The sequence below is a fragment of the Balaenoptera physalus genome (assembly GCF_965194825.1).
Source record: "Balaenoptera physalus genome assembly, chromosome: Y".
In the NCBI taxonomy this organism is placed as follows: domain Eukaryota; kingdom Metazoa; phylum Chordata; class Mammalia; order Artiodactyla; family Balaenopteridae; genus Balaenoptera; species Balaenoptera physalus.
In genome coordinates, this window is record NC_138904.1 from 23,513,829 (window position 1) to 23,530,154 (window position 16,326).

Here is a 16,326-nt window from a genome sequence, read left to right on the forward strand (position 1 = left end):
CAACTGATGTGACCCATAAGGAATTACTATCCAAAATATTATGAACAGCTCATACAATTCATCATCAAAAAAACAGACAACCCAATAAATGGGCCGAAGACCTGAAGAGACAGTTTTCCAAAGACATACAGATGGCTAACAGGCACATGAAAAGATGTTCAACAAAACTAATTATTAGAAAAATGCAAATCAAAACCACAATTAAGTATTACCTCACACCTGTCAGAACGGCTATCATCAAAAAGTCTACAAATAACAAATGCTGGGGAGGATGTGAAGAAAAGGGAACCCTCGTACACTGTTGGTAAGAATGTAAATTGGTGCAGCCACTATGCAAAACAGTATGCAGGTTCCTCAAAAACCTAAAAATAGAACTACCATATGATCCAGCAATTCCACTCTTAAGTATATATCTAGAAAAACTGAAACCACTAATTCGAAAAGATACATGCACCCCGATGTTTATAGCAGCACTATTTACAATAGCCAAGAGATGGAAGCAACCCAAGTGCCCATCAACAGATGAATGGATAAAGACGATGTGGTATATATATATATACATATATATATATATATATATATATATATATATATATATATAGACACACACACACACACACACACACACACACACACACACAGAGAATGGACTATTACTCAGCCATAAAAAAGAATGAAATTCTGCAATTTGCAGCAACATGGATGAACCTAGAGAGTATTATGCTTAGTGAAATAAGTCAGACAGAGAAAGACAAATACTGTATGATATTACTTATATGTGGAATCTAAAAAGTAATACAAATGAATGGATATGAAAAACAGAAACAGACTCAGAGATATAGAAAACAAACTTGTAGCTACCAAAGAGGGCGAGGAAAGTGGGGAGGGACAAATTAGGGGTATGGAATTAACAGATACAAACTACTATGTATAATATAGATAATCAACAAGGATATATTGTATAGCACAGGGAATGATACTCATTATCTTGTAATAACTTATAATGGAGCATAATTTACAAAAATACTGAATCATCTTGCTGTACACCTGAAACTAATATTGTAAATCAACTATACTTCAATTAAAAAACAAATAAAATGAACCTCTTGTAGACAGCAGGTGGTTGAGTCTGGTAATCAATCTCTGATTTCTAATTTGAAGGTTTACTCCATTTATATTTAACATAATTACCGACATGGCTGTATTGGGATTTACCATTCTGCTATTGGTTTTCTGTTCATCTCATCTGTTTTTTGTTTCTCCATTCTTTCTTGCCTTCCTCCCTTTTAATCTCTCCATTGACTTTATAGCTTTCTCTCTTTGCATTATTTTTTAAAAATAGGCCTTAGTTTTAGAGCAGTCTTAGGTATAGAGTAAAACTAAATGAAAAGTACACAGCGTTCCTATATACACCCTGCCCCACAAAGACACAGCCTCCCCCCACTATCAACATTGAGCCACAGTGGTACATTTGTTATAATCAATGAACCTACACTGATGCATTATCATCATGCAAAGTCTACAGTTTATATTAGGGTTCACTCTTGGTGTTGTACATTCTATGGATTTGGGCAAATGTATAAAGACATATATTCACCATTACAGCATCATACTGAGTAGTCTACCTGCCCCAAAAATCCTCTGTGTTTTGCCTATTCATCCCTTTTCCTCTAATCCCTGGCAACCACTGACCCTTTTACTCTCTCCATAGTTTTGCCTTTTCCAGAATGTCATGTAGCTGGAATCATACAGTATGTAGCCTTTTCAGATTAGCTTCTCTCACTTAGTAATATGCATTTAAGTTTCCTCCATGTCTTTTTATGTCTTGATAGCTCATTTGTTTTTAGCAATGAATATTATTCCATTGTCTGTATGTACCACAGTTTATCCGTTTGCCTACTGAGGGCATCTTGGTTGCTTCCAAATGTTGGCAATTATGAATAAAGCTGCTATAAACATTTGTGTGCAATTTTTGTGTGGACCTAACTTCAACTCATTTGGGTAAATACCAAGGAGCATGACTGCTTGATAGCATGGTAAGAGAATGTTTAATTCTGACAAACTGTCTTCCAAAGTGTCTGTACCATTTTACATTCCCACCAACAATGAATGACAGTCCCTGTTGCTCCATTACCTATGCCAGCATTTGGTGTTGTCAGTATTTTGGATTCTGGCCATTCTTATAGGGGTGTAGTGGGATCACGGTTGTTTTAATTTGCAATTCCCTAATGACATATGATGTTGGGCATCTTTTCATATGCTCATTTCCCATCTATATAATCTTCTTCAGTGAGGTGTCTAAGGTCTTTTACTCATTTTTAACTTGGGGTGTTAAGGGACTTCCCTGGTGGCACAGTGGTTAAGAATCTGCCTGCCAACGCAGGGGACACGGGTTCGAGCCCTGGTCCGGGAAGATCTCACGTGCCACAGAGCAACTAAGCCCCTGTGCCACAACTATGGAGCCCATGTGCCACAACTACTGAAGCCCAAGCACCTAGAGCCTGTGCTCTGCAACGAGAAGCCACCGCAATGAGAAGCCCACACACCACAACAAAGAGTAGGCCCCGCTCGAAGCAACAAGAGAAAGCCTGCACGCAGCAACAAAGACCCAATGCAACGAAAAATTAAATAAATAAATAAATAAAATTGGGGTGTTTAATTGAGGCATTGCTTTACTATCTCTGGGACCCACTGTTTCAAATGGGAAGGTGACAACAATTCAAATCATTGTTCTTCTGTGTGTAATATGTACTTTATCTCTGGCTGCTTTCAAGATTCTCTTTTTCTTTTGTTTTTGGCAGTTTGACTACAATGTGCCTATGCTTGGTTTTCCACTGTATTTAAAACCTGCTTAGTTAGGGCTTACTGATATTTCTAAATTTGAAAATTTGTGTTTCACAGATTTGGGGAACATATCAGCCATCATTTCTTCATTTTTTTTTTAATGGCCCCTTATCTCTCTTTCTTCTCTCCTACTGGTATTCCAATTGTACATATGGTAGAACTTTTTACATTGTTCCACAGGTCATTGAGGCTCTTCATTTTTTACCAATCTTTTTTTTTTTTTTCAGATTGGCTTATATCAAGTTAACCAACTCTTTCTCCTGTCATTGCCTATCTGTTATTAATCTCATCCAATTTTAAAAAATTGAAATATAGTTGATGTACAATATGTTAGTTTCAGGTGCATTACAGTGGTTTGACATTTGCATACATTATGAAATGATCACCACCATAAATCTGGTAACCGTCTGTCCCTACACAAAGTTATCACAATATTATTGACAACATTTTTTATGTTGTATATTACACCCCTGTGGCTTTATTTATTTTATAACTAGAGGTTTATAGCTCTTAATCCCCTTCACCTATTTCCCCTCTCCAACCTCCCTCTCCTGTGGCAACCACCCATTTTTTTGTCTGTATCTATAAGTCTGGTTTGATTTTTAAACTTCAGATATTGTATTTTTCAGTTCCAGAATTTTTTGTGCAGTTTCAACTTCTCTGAGATTTCTTACCTTTTCATTCATTACAAGTATATTTTCCCCTATGCCCCTGAGCATAGAAATAAGCTGCTTTAAAGTCCTTATCTGCTAATTTCAACATCTGAGTTATCTTGGGGTTGGTCTTCATTGATTGCTTTTCCTCTTGACTATAAGTCACATTTTCTTTTTTTTTCTCCCGTACGTATAGTATTTTAGGACTGAATCCCAGACTTTGTGAACGGTTATGTTGTAGAGATTATGAATTCTGTTTTGTTCCTCTAAAAAGTACTGATTTTTCATTTTAGTTAGTTTTCATTTGTCTAGAATGAAAATTCCAAATTCTGTTTCCTCTGCATTGGGCAGTAGCTAGATTATCCATTCAGTTATTTTACCTCTATCGAGGGTGCTTGGCGTCAATCCTGTATAGCTTAGTAGTCTGCCAGAGATTTGGGCAGGGTTTATACAATTAGGGCTCCTCCTCTGTGGTTCTCTCCTGGGATATCTTCCCAGTTTTCAGTTGCTACAGTCACCCTGAACTCAGTTCTCTCCTTCCTCATCCAATAAGACTGGTTTCTATCCAAGTTTTACCTACCTCCATATAACAGCAAGTGTAGCCTGCCCATGGGTGAAAAGCTATACAAATAACAGGAAACCTTTTCAAATGATCACTCTTCTCTTTGCTACAGTGGAAACAGCATTGGAAGTGGGAATTTTAGGGCCTGTATTAAGACCCTAGCCTGGCCACTTTCTAGCTATGTTTACTTTGGGTTAGTTCTCAGACACCATTTCCTCATTCTAAAATGGGAGTAAGAATGTTTGCTTCATGGTGTTGTTAAGAGTATCAAGTGAGATAATACGTGAGATAAGGAAAATAGGCTAAGAAGGGCTAGATGATGTCCTATCTAAGTGGTAGGAGTAATTGGTTACTCCAGATCTGTCCATGCTTTTTCTGCTATGCCATATTGCTTCCATCTTTCTAATGACTAGCAGCTCCACCTTTCCCTCCCAAAGACACTTCCAAGTACCTACCATGATCTAATTACCAAACTGAGCACCAAGAACACAGTAAGCCAAAGTCCTTGTCCTCAAGAAGTTCCAAGTACCGTTCCCTTCTTATAAGTGTTGACTGCCCTACAGTTTATGTCTGATTTTGGTCACTCTCAGTGCCTTCAGATAGCTGTTTTGTTATATTCTGTTCAGTCTGTAATTGTAATCTATAGGAGGGGTTGGCCTGATACAACCTATCTACTGTTACCAGAAGCAGAACTGCTATCTATGGATTTTTGGCTTTGCTATCTAGCTGCTCAGTCTGTTTTTATGCCATGATATTTAGAGAAATTAGAAAACTATGCTGTCCCACTGCCTCCATCCTCCCAAAATCATGTGCTATTTATTTTAATAATAAATGAAATAAAATACTGACTAGAATCTATTACTCAGAATCCTTGTCCAGATTTCTTTTGCTTCTAAAAGGCAAAAATACTTGGTCTGAATTTAATTGCTCCAGAGTTAGGGACCAGTAGTGTAGTAGTATAACTACCCTCCTCCCACCCCTCCATACCTGATGTTTTCTTGGCTATACCCTGATCGGGTAATGTTCCAAATTTCCGATGCTCTTCATACCAGTCATTCACTGTCATAGATGCCAGACTTGGGTAACAAGCTCCAAATACTCTGCAAGAATCACACTGCATTTAGAAAAGTAAACATAAATAGCTCTATTAAAAAGCCTCTTCTCTTTAGTGATAAATCCTGTGTCTGTTTCATCCTTGCTCCCCTACCCAGCTATCTTCTGGGGGATTTGTGCAAACTGCTGTTAGGATATGTAAAAAGAGGCATCCAGGAAGGAGAATTAAAGGCAAGAGCTTTCATGAGAAGATAAATAGCCCAGAATCATCTCTCAGTAAGCAATCCTGGAGGCTAACGCCCCACAGAGGAGTGATGATACGATGGAAGGAGTATTTATACTTGGAGGGTATAAAAGATACACAGAGGAAGAAGACTCTTCTGCCACCCTATGGAAAAGCATCCCAAAACTCAGAATTAAAACCTAGATAGGCAAACATGTCCTTTTGAGAACTGTAGCTGAAGGAAACAGTGGGAAACAATTTTAAGGTCTACAATTCTCCCTTAGATTCTTTACTTCTTTCTGTTTTTAATTAGTTAATTAATTAATTTTTGTTGGTTTCCTTTCTAGCCTATTTTTAAGCTCGAGTTTGTGAGAGAAATGTCTGATGAAGACAGACAGAGAAAGTATCAGAAGAGATAATATCCCTCTGATGAAAGAACAGCCTCCCCAGGTGAAGCCATTACCTTCTGTTACTCATGCACTGTAAATGAACCATAAAAGCATGGGGCTTGCAAAGGCAACCCACTTTTTAATACTACCTACTTGGCTTGGACCATGTTCCGAGTGAGAACAAACGGTTTCACTGGACGCCTGTCCTGACGAGATGAGTGAAAAGTTGATGCCTAAAAAGGAAATTAATTATCAGAAGTGTACTTGTCATTCTGCCCACCCCACTATGCAGGCTCTTATGTCTTTAGGTGCTTGAAAAGCCCTATTTATCAGTCTCTAAAATATATCTGCAGAATACTAATGGTGGAGGTTAGTTAGCTCTCCTGAGGTGGCCCAAGTATCTTGCTGGAAAGGAAGGAAGAGAAAGCTCTCCCAGGAATCATTTCACCACAAGTGAAAAATTACTTGACTTTAAAATACTCCCCTCCAAAGAGGAAGATTCCAAAGCCTTCTTCCATGTTCTATCTAAAACCCTTGAGCTGAATTTGAAGCCCCTTTCCTTAGCCTGGCCTTCAGTGCTAAAGCTGAATTATGAAGACCCTTCTGCTAAAACCTTGTCCAATGTAATTTTGCTATTAACTGTCATGAGCTCCCTAGGATGTTTTAGAAATGGATGTTCCTAAATGCAAGGGGGGGGGGGGAAGAATGGGTTAGTATCTTTCATATATAGGTGTATAGAAATGTTTCAAGGAAACTTGGCTGTCCAGGGGCACACCAAAACAAAGAAAAGGTCAAAGAAAAGATGTTCACTTGGTTCTAAACTCCATCACTTCCAGAGCCAATCCCAATACCAAATGAGAGAGCATAAAAACAAAAAAACTAAGGAGATGGGAGGATCCAGAAGAGTCCAGCCTCATGATGCTTGAAAACCACTGATTTAGATATGCCCAAGGGGCCTTAAGGCTTTAGAATACTAATTGTTCATTCTTTGATCCTTTCACACGAGAAACTAGGTTGATGTTACCCTGAGGCAAAAGCTCCTGGGCTAATCAGTGAAAATCGAATTAGCAAGAGGTTTCTCTGAGGACTTAAATGCCTGCGACTAGCTGATAAATTGAGCTCAATTCATGTTATATTGTGAACCAAAAAAAAAGTGGCAGCAGAGCCTAATATTTTGAAGTAGCAGCTCCAAAACACATTTATGATCTTTAGAGACAGCCAAAGTGCCGTTACAACAAGTTTTCTTTACCAATATGCCCGACATTTTGTGCACAGAGATGTCCTTGCTGTGTTTCATACTTGGGTGACCTAAGGTGTGAGAGTGTATCATTGTGTAAGGTTAAATCCTGGTTTCTCCCCCAACCTAAACACATTCCATGTCTTTTGCTTTATCTTCTTTTTACTCTTTTCTCTTTCTCAAGTTACACTCTTCTTCTTCATTCCCATCCTATCCCTCTTCCTGTTTATTACAGTCAAGTACAGGTTTTCAAGGCCCACCTCCCTATGCCTTCCTTCAGCAGTCATGACTGCTCACAGCCCAAACCAATTTTCACTTCAGAGAAGCCTCTCTCCCTCCTGGCATGTCACAAAATTACAAAAGACTGGAAGTGTGTTACAGGTTAGAAAGCAGTGGGGAACAATACTATAAGCTAGAAAGAAAGCTATCCTAGTGAACCTTCAGCCTTCCTCCACTAATCTTAATAAGAACAATGATTTTATGGAGACTTAAAAGGATTTTAATTCGATTACTCTCCTCTAGAAGATTCAAATCTCTGACAGTAGCTTTTTTAGCAATATAGACAGTGACGAGGCTTACCTCTTTTGAAGAGTCTTTTCCTCTCAAGATCTTTATCTCCTGGTCAATGCTCTCAATCTCTTCTAAGCTGATACAAATCCACCTTCGAAGGTGAAGGAGGTAATATTCACGAACACGCTCATCATCTGCTTGACCACTTTCCACAGCAGATTTCAGTGCAGACAACCTATGCTCCACCTCCTTCTTCTGCTTGTATCTGTTCCACAGAAACGCATTACCATGAACTTAAAATTAAAGAGGTGTTCCTTCAAAAGAAGGCCACAATACAATTTTAACGTTACAAATGACCGGGTACACCGATTTCCATTTAGGCAAAAATACAGATTCTATACCTCAGAATTTGCCACCAAGGCAGTTCTCTCAAGACTGCAAGGCAAGGAAGGTATCAGCAGAAGCTGAGAAATACATTCTGAAACTAGAAAAATATCAAAGTAACCTGATCTGAGCAACTCTTCCCATCATATTTTGAGATGGGAGTGTCTTAGTAATTTTATGACATCAACCTTTACTAGGTTGGGTGCTTAGTATATACAATGTCTATTTGGGAATTACAGCTTCAAATAGTCATAGAATCTTAGGGGTCATTTACCTGCCATTGATGCAGGAATTCCTTGTGAAACAGCCTAAAAAATGGTCATCTCTTCTTTTCTTCTGGGCAAAACATTTCCAACTCCTCTAACTCATCCTAGTATAATCTGAAGACTCATATCCACCCTGCCTGCTTTTTTCAAGATGCCTTCTAGTATGTCACCTATCACTCACTGGACAACTATTTACTGAGTACCTATTGCGTGACAGGTACTGTTCTCAGTGCTTGAGACACAACAGTGCATACAAGAAAGTCCTTGCTCTCCTTAAGCCTTCAATCTAGTGTGAGAAGACAGACAAAAAGAAATAGATGAGTCAGGTGGTGGTGAGGTGCTCTGAAGAAGCAAAAAAAGCAAGGTAATGTGGATAGAGTGATGGTGCGAAAGTAGGGGTGATCAGGAGAGACTTCTTTGAAGACATGACATTTGAGCAAAGACTTCAAGGAAATAAGGATGGAAGCCATGCCAGTATCTGAAACAGTGTTCTAAGGGGGAAAAGCAAATATGAAGGTCCTGGGGTGGGAGAGTGCTGGCCTGACATGTTTGAGAAATAGCAAGGAGGTCAGTGTGGTTGGCATGGAGTGAAGAATAATAGGAAGTGAGGTCAGAGAGATAGTCAGGGCCATAATTTGTAGAACCCTGTAGGCCAAGAAGACACGAAATATCAAACGTCATGATATTTTGAGAAGAGAAAGCCACTGGAAGCTTTAAAATAGAATACATGAAATGAACATTTTTTTAATGGACTACTCTGTTGTGTGTAGACTTGAGGGGGTGGGAGGCAAGGGTGGAGCAGGAAAATCAATTAAGAGGGTATTGCCACAATCCAAGTGAGAGACAGTGACTTGAAATAGGGAGGTGGTGAGATGTGGACATAATTAAAATATAACAGTATTTGCTGATTTATTGGATGTAAAGTCTTGAGGCAGAGAGGAACCAAGGGAAAACTCCACAACTTCCAAGAGAAGTATCTTGAAATATCTATGTCTGGAACCCCACTCTAGACATCCAGAACCAGACGCTCCTCTGTGGGTGTTCACCCAAATCTGGAGTTCTTAACCTGAGGTCCATGGACAGAGTTTGGAGAGAGGGGTGTTCTTGAACTCCCCCAAATTTTGTATAGATTCTACGTGTATGTTTCTTCTTCTTCTTTTTTTTTTTTTTTTTTTTACTGGGGAGAGCTTAAGGAGGACCACGACCCACAAAAAGTCAAGAACCTCCCCTCTGGAAACATTCTTTATTATAAAAACTTTGAGGCTCTTCTGCTTCTTTTAATCAACAAGTGGGCACTTTATGTAATGTTACAAATAACTGTCACAGCACCATCACAGGTGGCCTTCTGAGTCAAACACTACACAGGTCAATTCCTAGTTCATGAATGCTATTACAGATATCACTTGAGAACACTTAACTCTGGTGCCACTCCTACCCCCACCCTCTTTCCTGGATGCACCTAAGTCAGGGAAAAAAAACTATATATATATATATATGTGTGTATATATATATATATATATATATATATATATATATATATATATATATATATATATATATATATATACACACACACACACACACACACATACACACACACACACGCACGCACGCACATATATATATCAGGGCCTTAGAATGTATGTAATCAAGGGTATATTCTTGGTTAGTCTACTGGGCCTTTGAATAAGGTTCCTGTGCTTCCTTTCCCATCCTCTGCATGCATGTGGTCTAGTCACACTCTCTGGTCTTTCCTTCTTCTCTACTTCCTTTGTTTCTATGACTTTGCTCCTAGTCATCTTTGGGACTTCTAAGTTCCTGAACTCCTATTCTTTGAGGCCAGTATTTTTTAAACCTTTCTGTCTTAGCAGAAGAACCCTTTCTTCTTATGAGAGCTTATAGTAATAAAAAAAAAGTAATAAAAGATAAAATCCGCCCTGTTTAAATCAGAGGAGGGCTCCCAACATGCCCCCTACCCAGGCACTGTGGTGGAATCTTAGGGCTCGAAGGAACAGATTGTAAACCACTGTCCTAGACCTGTGTTACTGTTCTAGATTTCCTATGGTGAGACACTGCATGCGAACACTCCCTATCACCCTAGAATTCCCCACTGCCTGTCACCCTTCTGACTCTGGGCAACTTTCATCATTCATTCCCCTTTTCTGTCCCCAAGCTGCTGAAGAGAGGTAACGAATTACAAATTTGTGTCAAATGAGTCAACCACAAATTCATATGATCAAACTTCAGTGGAACGGTCACTCTTGTTCAGCTTTTTGTTCATCTTTTGTGGATTCCATGCCACCATCATGCTCACCAGATGGCCAGCCAATGTAGAAATTCAATTTCCCTTTTTACCTTAAAATCTCTATAGCTTCACCTTTCCTCCTCTCCTCTTGCCTTTAAGGAGCTACTGTTGTCTTTACCATTCCACTTTGGCTATAAATCCTGTCCCCACCCACATTCTTCCAAGCCTCACTCAATCAATCATCCGCCCTGTCATTAGCAGTTACAATTTTTCACTCTACTGGTGCCTTTCCCCTATCCTAGAAACACCTTCCCTCAATCCATGTTCTGCCTTTTCAAATGACCACTCTTCTCTCTTTTCTAAACAGCAATAGAACTGGGAATTTGAAGACCTGAGTTTAATGCCTGGCCACTTACCAGCCATGTAACTTTGGAGAAGTCAGTACTCAGAGCCTATTTCCTTATTTCTAAAATGGGATAATATCTGCTTCACGGGGCTGTTAAGAGGATCAAATGAACAATATTCATGAAAGTGCTTTGTAAGCAGCAATATATTGTTATCTGATGGGAAAAATTGACGTTAAGGAGGGCTAGATGATGCCCATCTACTAGGTGGCAGAAATTGGACTGGTCACCCCAGGTCTGACTCCAAAGCCCAGGCTTTTTCTGCTATACTATATTGCTTCCATCTTTCTGATGACCACTCTGTCCTTCCCAAAGATATCTCAAGTACCTACTATGATACAATTACTGGTTGGGTACCCAGGATATAATTAGGATACTAAGGATATAATTAGTTAAGGTCTCTGACCTCTAGAAGTTCCAAGTCTAGAAAATAACAGATTGTTATGCCCTTATAAGTAACATAAACTAAGTGCTACAGTATCTGGGAGGGGAGACAGGTAGAGAGAAGCTTCAAAGAGGACATGACATTTGTTCTCTCTCTTCCCCAGGCTTCTTTCTATAAGTACTTTTACCTGTATCTTGTTGAGTCTCTTACCTCTGCTCTTTCTTTCCTCTTCTTTCTCCCTTAATTTGCCCCAAGGTTTTGCCCTTGACTTTTTTTTTTTCTCTCTACATGTTTTTTCTTGGCAAACTATCCACACCCAGTGACACTCCTGAATTTTTAGCACTAGCAGCAAAACAGTCTGATAAGTTTTAGTTACACATTTACATCTGTCTATAGACATGGCTGTCCAGTTGTCACTTTAGGACCTAAATTCAGTAAATCTAAAACTAGACTCATTACTTACCCAGCTTCTACTTCTCCATTTCTGTCGAAAGAATGTAGGTAGAGTTAATCAAGACTTATGCCTCAAAGATGGGAATTAGAGTAGAGAAGATATGTGAAGAAACAGGTTTTGAGGGAGAGAGAGCACATACCATTCAGGTGTTTTATGTAGGATGGCCTCAGTGTGTAAAGTCCTGAGGTGGGGGATGGAGGACTTACAGAAATTAAATAAGGATTTGAACAATTTGTTTTCTAATCATATAAATGCTTCTTGCAAAACTAATATCTCTGATAGTTGTAACTTCATTTCTATCACTTCTTCCCAGTTGAAGTACTCTTATAACACGTTAACTTGTCTTTCTGCCCCTCTCTTCCCTTTCAATGTCCCATACACCTCACGTCCTTACAGTCCTCCAACCATACTACTCTTAGGTTCTGACAAATCAGACTATTCTCCATTTCCTGTACATACCTCCAACTACCCTGCCTTGGGCTTTTGCTCATATTGTTCCCCCCTGCTTGACAAGAATAAATACTTTTTGAGCACCTTCTATATACCAAGCCCTGTGCTAGACATACCACAGAGAACAAGAGAGAAATGGCTACTGCTTTCATGGAGTATACATTCCAGTAGGGGAGAAAGACAAAGCCCAGAAAGACAGATAAACGAAGAGCATTCCATGCAAAGAGAACAACATGCACAAAGACTCTGTAGAAGGAAAGGACTGGATCTGTTCGGAACTGAAAGAAGGCTATTACGGCAGCAGTCTAGTGAACAAGGGGAGTATGATATATGACGAGATTGTAGAGAGGCAGATGCCAGATCATCCAGGTCTTTATAGTTAACGGCTTGGATATTTCAGGTGAGAGATGCTGGTGGCCTAGAGGAAGGTATGACAGTGGAGAGAGAAACAGAAGGACATAAGGTACATTTTGTAGCTAGAACTGGCAGGCCTTGTTGATGGACTGGATGTGGCAATTCAGAAGGGAGGAACTGAAGCTAACTCTGAGGTTTCTGGTTTAAAACCTGGGTGAGTGGTGGTCTGCTTATTGAGATGGTAAAGACATAAGTGTGGGGGCACATTTGGGGATTAAAAAGCCAGCCGTTCAATTTAAGGCATGTTAAGTTTGAGATGTCTGTGAAACATCCACGTATGGTGTTCAAAGTCAGGAGAGGTCTGGGTTAGTGATATAAATATGGGAGCCATTAGCGAAAAGATAGTGTTGGTATCTCATCTGTCAGGCATTAAAAAAAAAAAAAAAAGTTCAAAGATCAAGCTTTCTAACCAAAGAAATGCAAATCAAAACAATGAGGTATCTTTCCTGCTTGCCCATCTGGATTTTCTAAGTGTTGCCATTCAGTACTGTTGCAGTGGGACATACTTTGAAACTTTGTTATTGTGGAAAGCAATATAATTACCATCAAGAGTCAAAATATTCAAACCCTTTGATTTAGCCACTGGTTCTTCTAGAAATCTGTCCTACAGGAACAGTGACAGATGCAGTTATGTTTCCTCGTAACATTACTTAGAATAGCAAATAAAACATCAACCCATAAACAGGCTAAGCATTTGACAATATTAGTTTAAATAATTATGATATGACTGTTAAGCTGGAATACTATTTAACCATTAAATACCATGGCTTCAAAAGACATGGGGAAATCAAAACAGGATGTTAGGTTTAAAAAAAAGGATTAAAAAAATCTATATTTATGGTATTCTTCCGAATTTATTAATTATAATAACTATATATCCGGAAGGAAATAAATCAGATAGTTAACAAAGATCATCTCTGAGTGCTAGGATGAAGACTTATTTTTAATTTAAAAAATGTTCTGTTTTCCAACTTTCTACAATGAGTATTATTACTTTTACATTCAGGCTAACCTGTATTTTGCAATGTTTAACCATCCTTCTAGTCTCACCTCAAATGCCACTACATTCGGAAACCTTTTCCTTAACCCTCCAACCAGATGTGATCACTCCCTGGTCTTTGTCCATAACACCATTTGTATCTCTCTAGTGCATTTACAGTCTTTTTTTTTTTTTTTTTTTGGATATATTATGATTATTTGGATACCAAACTCACTGTTTAAACTACCTGTTATATCCCAAGGGGCTGCCCCTACCTTCTTACAAAGGACATGATACTGAATTCCACTTCATATCAGTCTATCCCATTTCCTCAAAAATTATTCTCTGTCACTCACTAGCTCTTAACCATACTTTATTATTCTTTAAAGCCCTTACCACCTAAAATCACATTTTTATTTACTAGCTTACTGTCTGCCTCCTCCACCAAAACAAGAGCTCCATGAGGGCATATGGACTTTGTCTGGATCTCCATTACTTAGCACACAGTAAAGTCTCAATAAATATGTTAACTGAATCAATCACTTTTCAGCTCTCTAGACCAGGCCTCTCCTCTGAGCTTCATGCTACAGATACCTTGACTTGAATGTCTCCTAGGCACCTTAAATGCAACATGTCTCAATATACAACTCATACTCTCCCCTATCTGTTCTTCCTCTTCTATCCCCCCATCTCAATGAGTTCCACAGCCAACCACCTACATCAGAAACGTGGACATCTTCCTTGCTGCTTCCTTCTACCCTACCTGTCACAACCAATTGATCGTTTTCTGCAGATTCAACCCTATAAATAAATATATCCCCTCCATCCCTTCTGCCATTGCACTAGTAAGGTCTCATCACCTCTGTGACCTACCCGGATCTAATCTTCTCCCTCAGAATGCTTCCTAACTGCTGCCAGAGTATGCTAGTTAAAATGCAAATATGACCTTGCTACTCTTTAAGGAAAAAAAAAAAAAACAAAAAACCTCCAGTGGATCCCTAGTCACCAAACAAATCTCAAGCTCTTTAGCATGGCCTAGTAATAGGTAACATTTATAGACTATTTACTAGGTAATACATACTGTGCTAGCTGTTTTATGTGGTTTATTTTATTAATGCCTCTTAACCCTATGAGATAGGTACCACTGTTACTTAGACTTCACATATGAGGAAACCTGAGACTCAGACAGGTTACATAAGTTACCCAAAGTCCAATGGCTTATAAGTAAAGCTGGGTCTCAAACCCAGGTCTCTCATTCCACGACCTGTACTCAGCTACAAAGATATGACAATAGCTGACTTTGAGTGCTTACTGTATCAGACAATGTAAGAGCTTTTTATGCATTTCTCTTCTATCTTATAGGACCTATTATTATCCAATTTGACATCTGGGGAAATTAAGGCACCGAGGGATTAAGCGACCTACGCAAAATCAGAATGATTAAATTTTGGAGCTGGGATTCAAACCCCCTTCCCAAGTTCTCAGGAACAAGGTCGTTCTTTCACCTTCCTCACACCCTAAGCTCTCCTTGGTCTGAACCCTACAAATTCTTCAGCATCATTCTTTCCCCTCCTTCACCACCCACTTTGTGTTCTAGCATCACCTAATTGCTTATGGTTGTTCCCCACCCCAGCACTGCGGTCTTTAATGTCCCTGTAGCTTTACTAATGCTATTATCTCTGCTGGCTAAAGCCCTCCTTTCCTCTTCCTCTAGATGATACTCCTATTTATCCTTAAGCAACTCATCACAGGAGTCACCTCGTCCAGGGAGACTTCTCCTCTCTCCTGCTCCCTCTTTGGTTAGGTGCCCCTCCTGTCTGCTCTCATGATACCTTGTGCATTTCCCTATCACATCATTTTATAATTTATACTGTTTCTATGCCTCTTTTCCTCACCACACCGTATGCTCCTCCAAGGCAGAGACCACCCATATTCATACAAACGCCCATACTCAGTTTGAATCCCCAGTGCCTAGCAGAGCTCCTAAACACTGTGAGCACTCTTTTTAAAAAAAACTAAACTAAGAGAGTAAGCAAGGTGTTCAAGGTCACATAATGAAGCTATGCCAATACTAAGATTAGTTCAGGATGTTACACATCTCATCCAGTATTGTTAGAACAGAGCTTCTCAATCAATTGACCATAAGTGGACTATAGCTACAAGATATTTGTGCCCTTCAGAGATACTTACCTCACTGTACCATGTGGGTATTGCTGTGCTGTGATGTGGGAGAGACTGGGAGACACTCTGCTAAACTACATTGCTGTTGTTGGCAACCATAAGGTGCTAGGGGTTTGACAGTTAGGTATGATCATTTCAACCAAGGCAGAGGTTTCTTGAAAAACTCAGGAGTTTGCTCTCACCAGGGCCTATGCTAAATAAGAACCCAAGAGTGACACACACCATTGTTTCCCACCACCCCAGGAAAAAAAAAAAAAACAAACATGCACCCCTCCCCCGCAACAGCACTGCCATTGGGCAGTCCTCAAATGACCCACCTCTCTCTTCTAGCCTGTCTCTGAGATGCCATAGCAACGAGGCTAGAATAGGGCAAGGAGGAATTAGCAGTGTTATTTTCAGCGGAGTTGGTCTTGGTTTTGGGCAGCTCAAACTCTGCCACATGATAGTATTGGCACTGAGTTAAGTAGTTTAAAAAGTGTTCTCGAGCCCACTGCAAATGATCTAGGCGCTTGCCGGGGTTGACTTGTTTCATGGCGAATGCTCCTTGAAATGCTGGCACCATCAGGTACTTCAGATCGCAGGAGGCAATCTCTTCCAAATCTTCATTTCGGCTGGAAAGAGCAAAGAGGAGGCTGTGAAGTCTGGCTGGGCATTCAAACTCTGGCCCTGGCTTCCTGGGGGAGGGAAGGGCTG

The 16,326-nt window shown here is 39.6% G+C and overlaps 1 protein-coding gene across 1 annotated transcript in view; it reads right to left on the minus strand.

Annotated features, from left to right (window-relative positions):
• The window catches only part of LOC309653413 (immunoglobulin-binding protein 1-like), a gene marked incomplete at its 5' end in the record, with an annotated part of 36,287 nt that overhangs the window by 19,356 nt on the left and 605 nt on the right, over positions 1 to 16,326 (minus strand). The window contains 4 exon segments of the mRNA XM_082448024.1: positions 5,047 to 5,159; positions 5,878 to 5,957; positions 7,541 to 7,736; positions 15,951 to 16,244. Of these exon segments, the coding sequence (XP_082304150.1) occupies positions 5,047 to 5,159; positions 5,878 to 5,957; positions 7,541 to 7,736; positions 15,951 to 16,244 (683 nt within the window).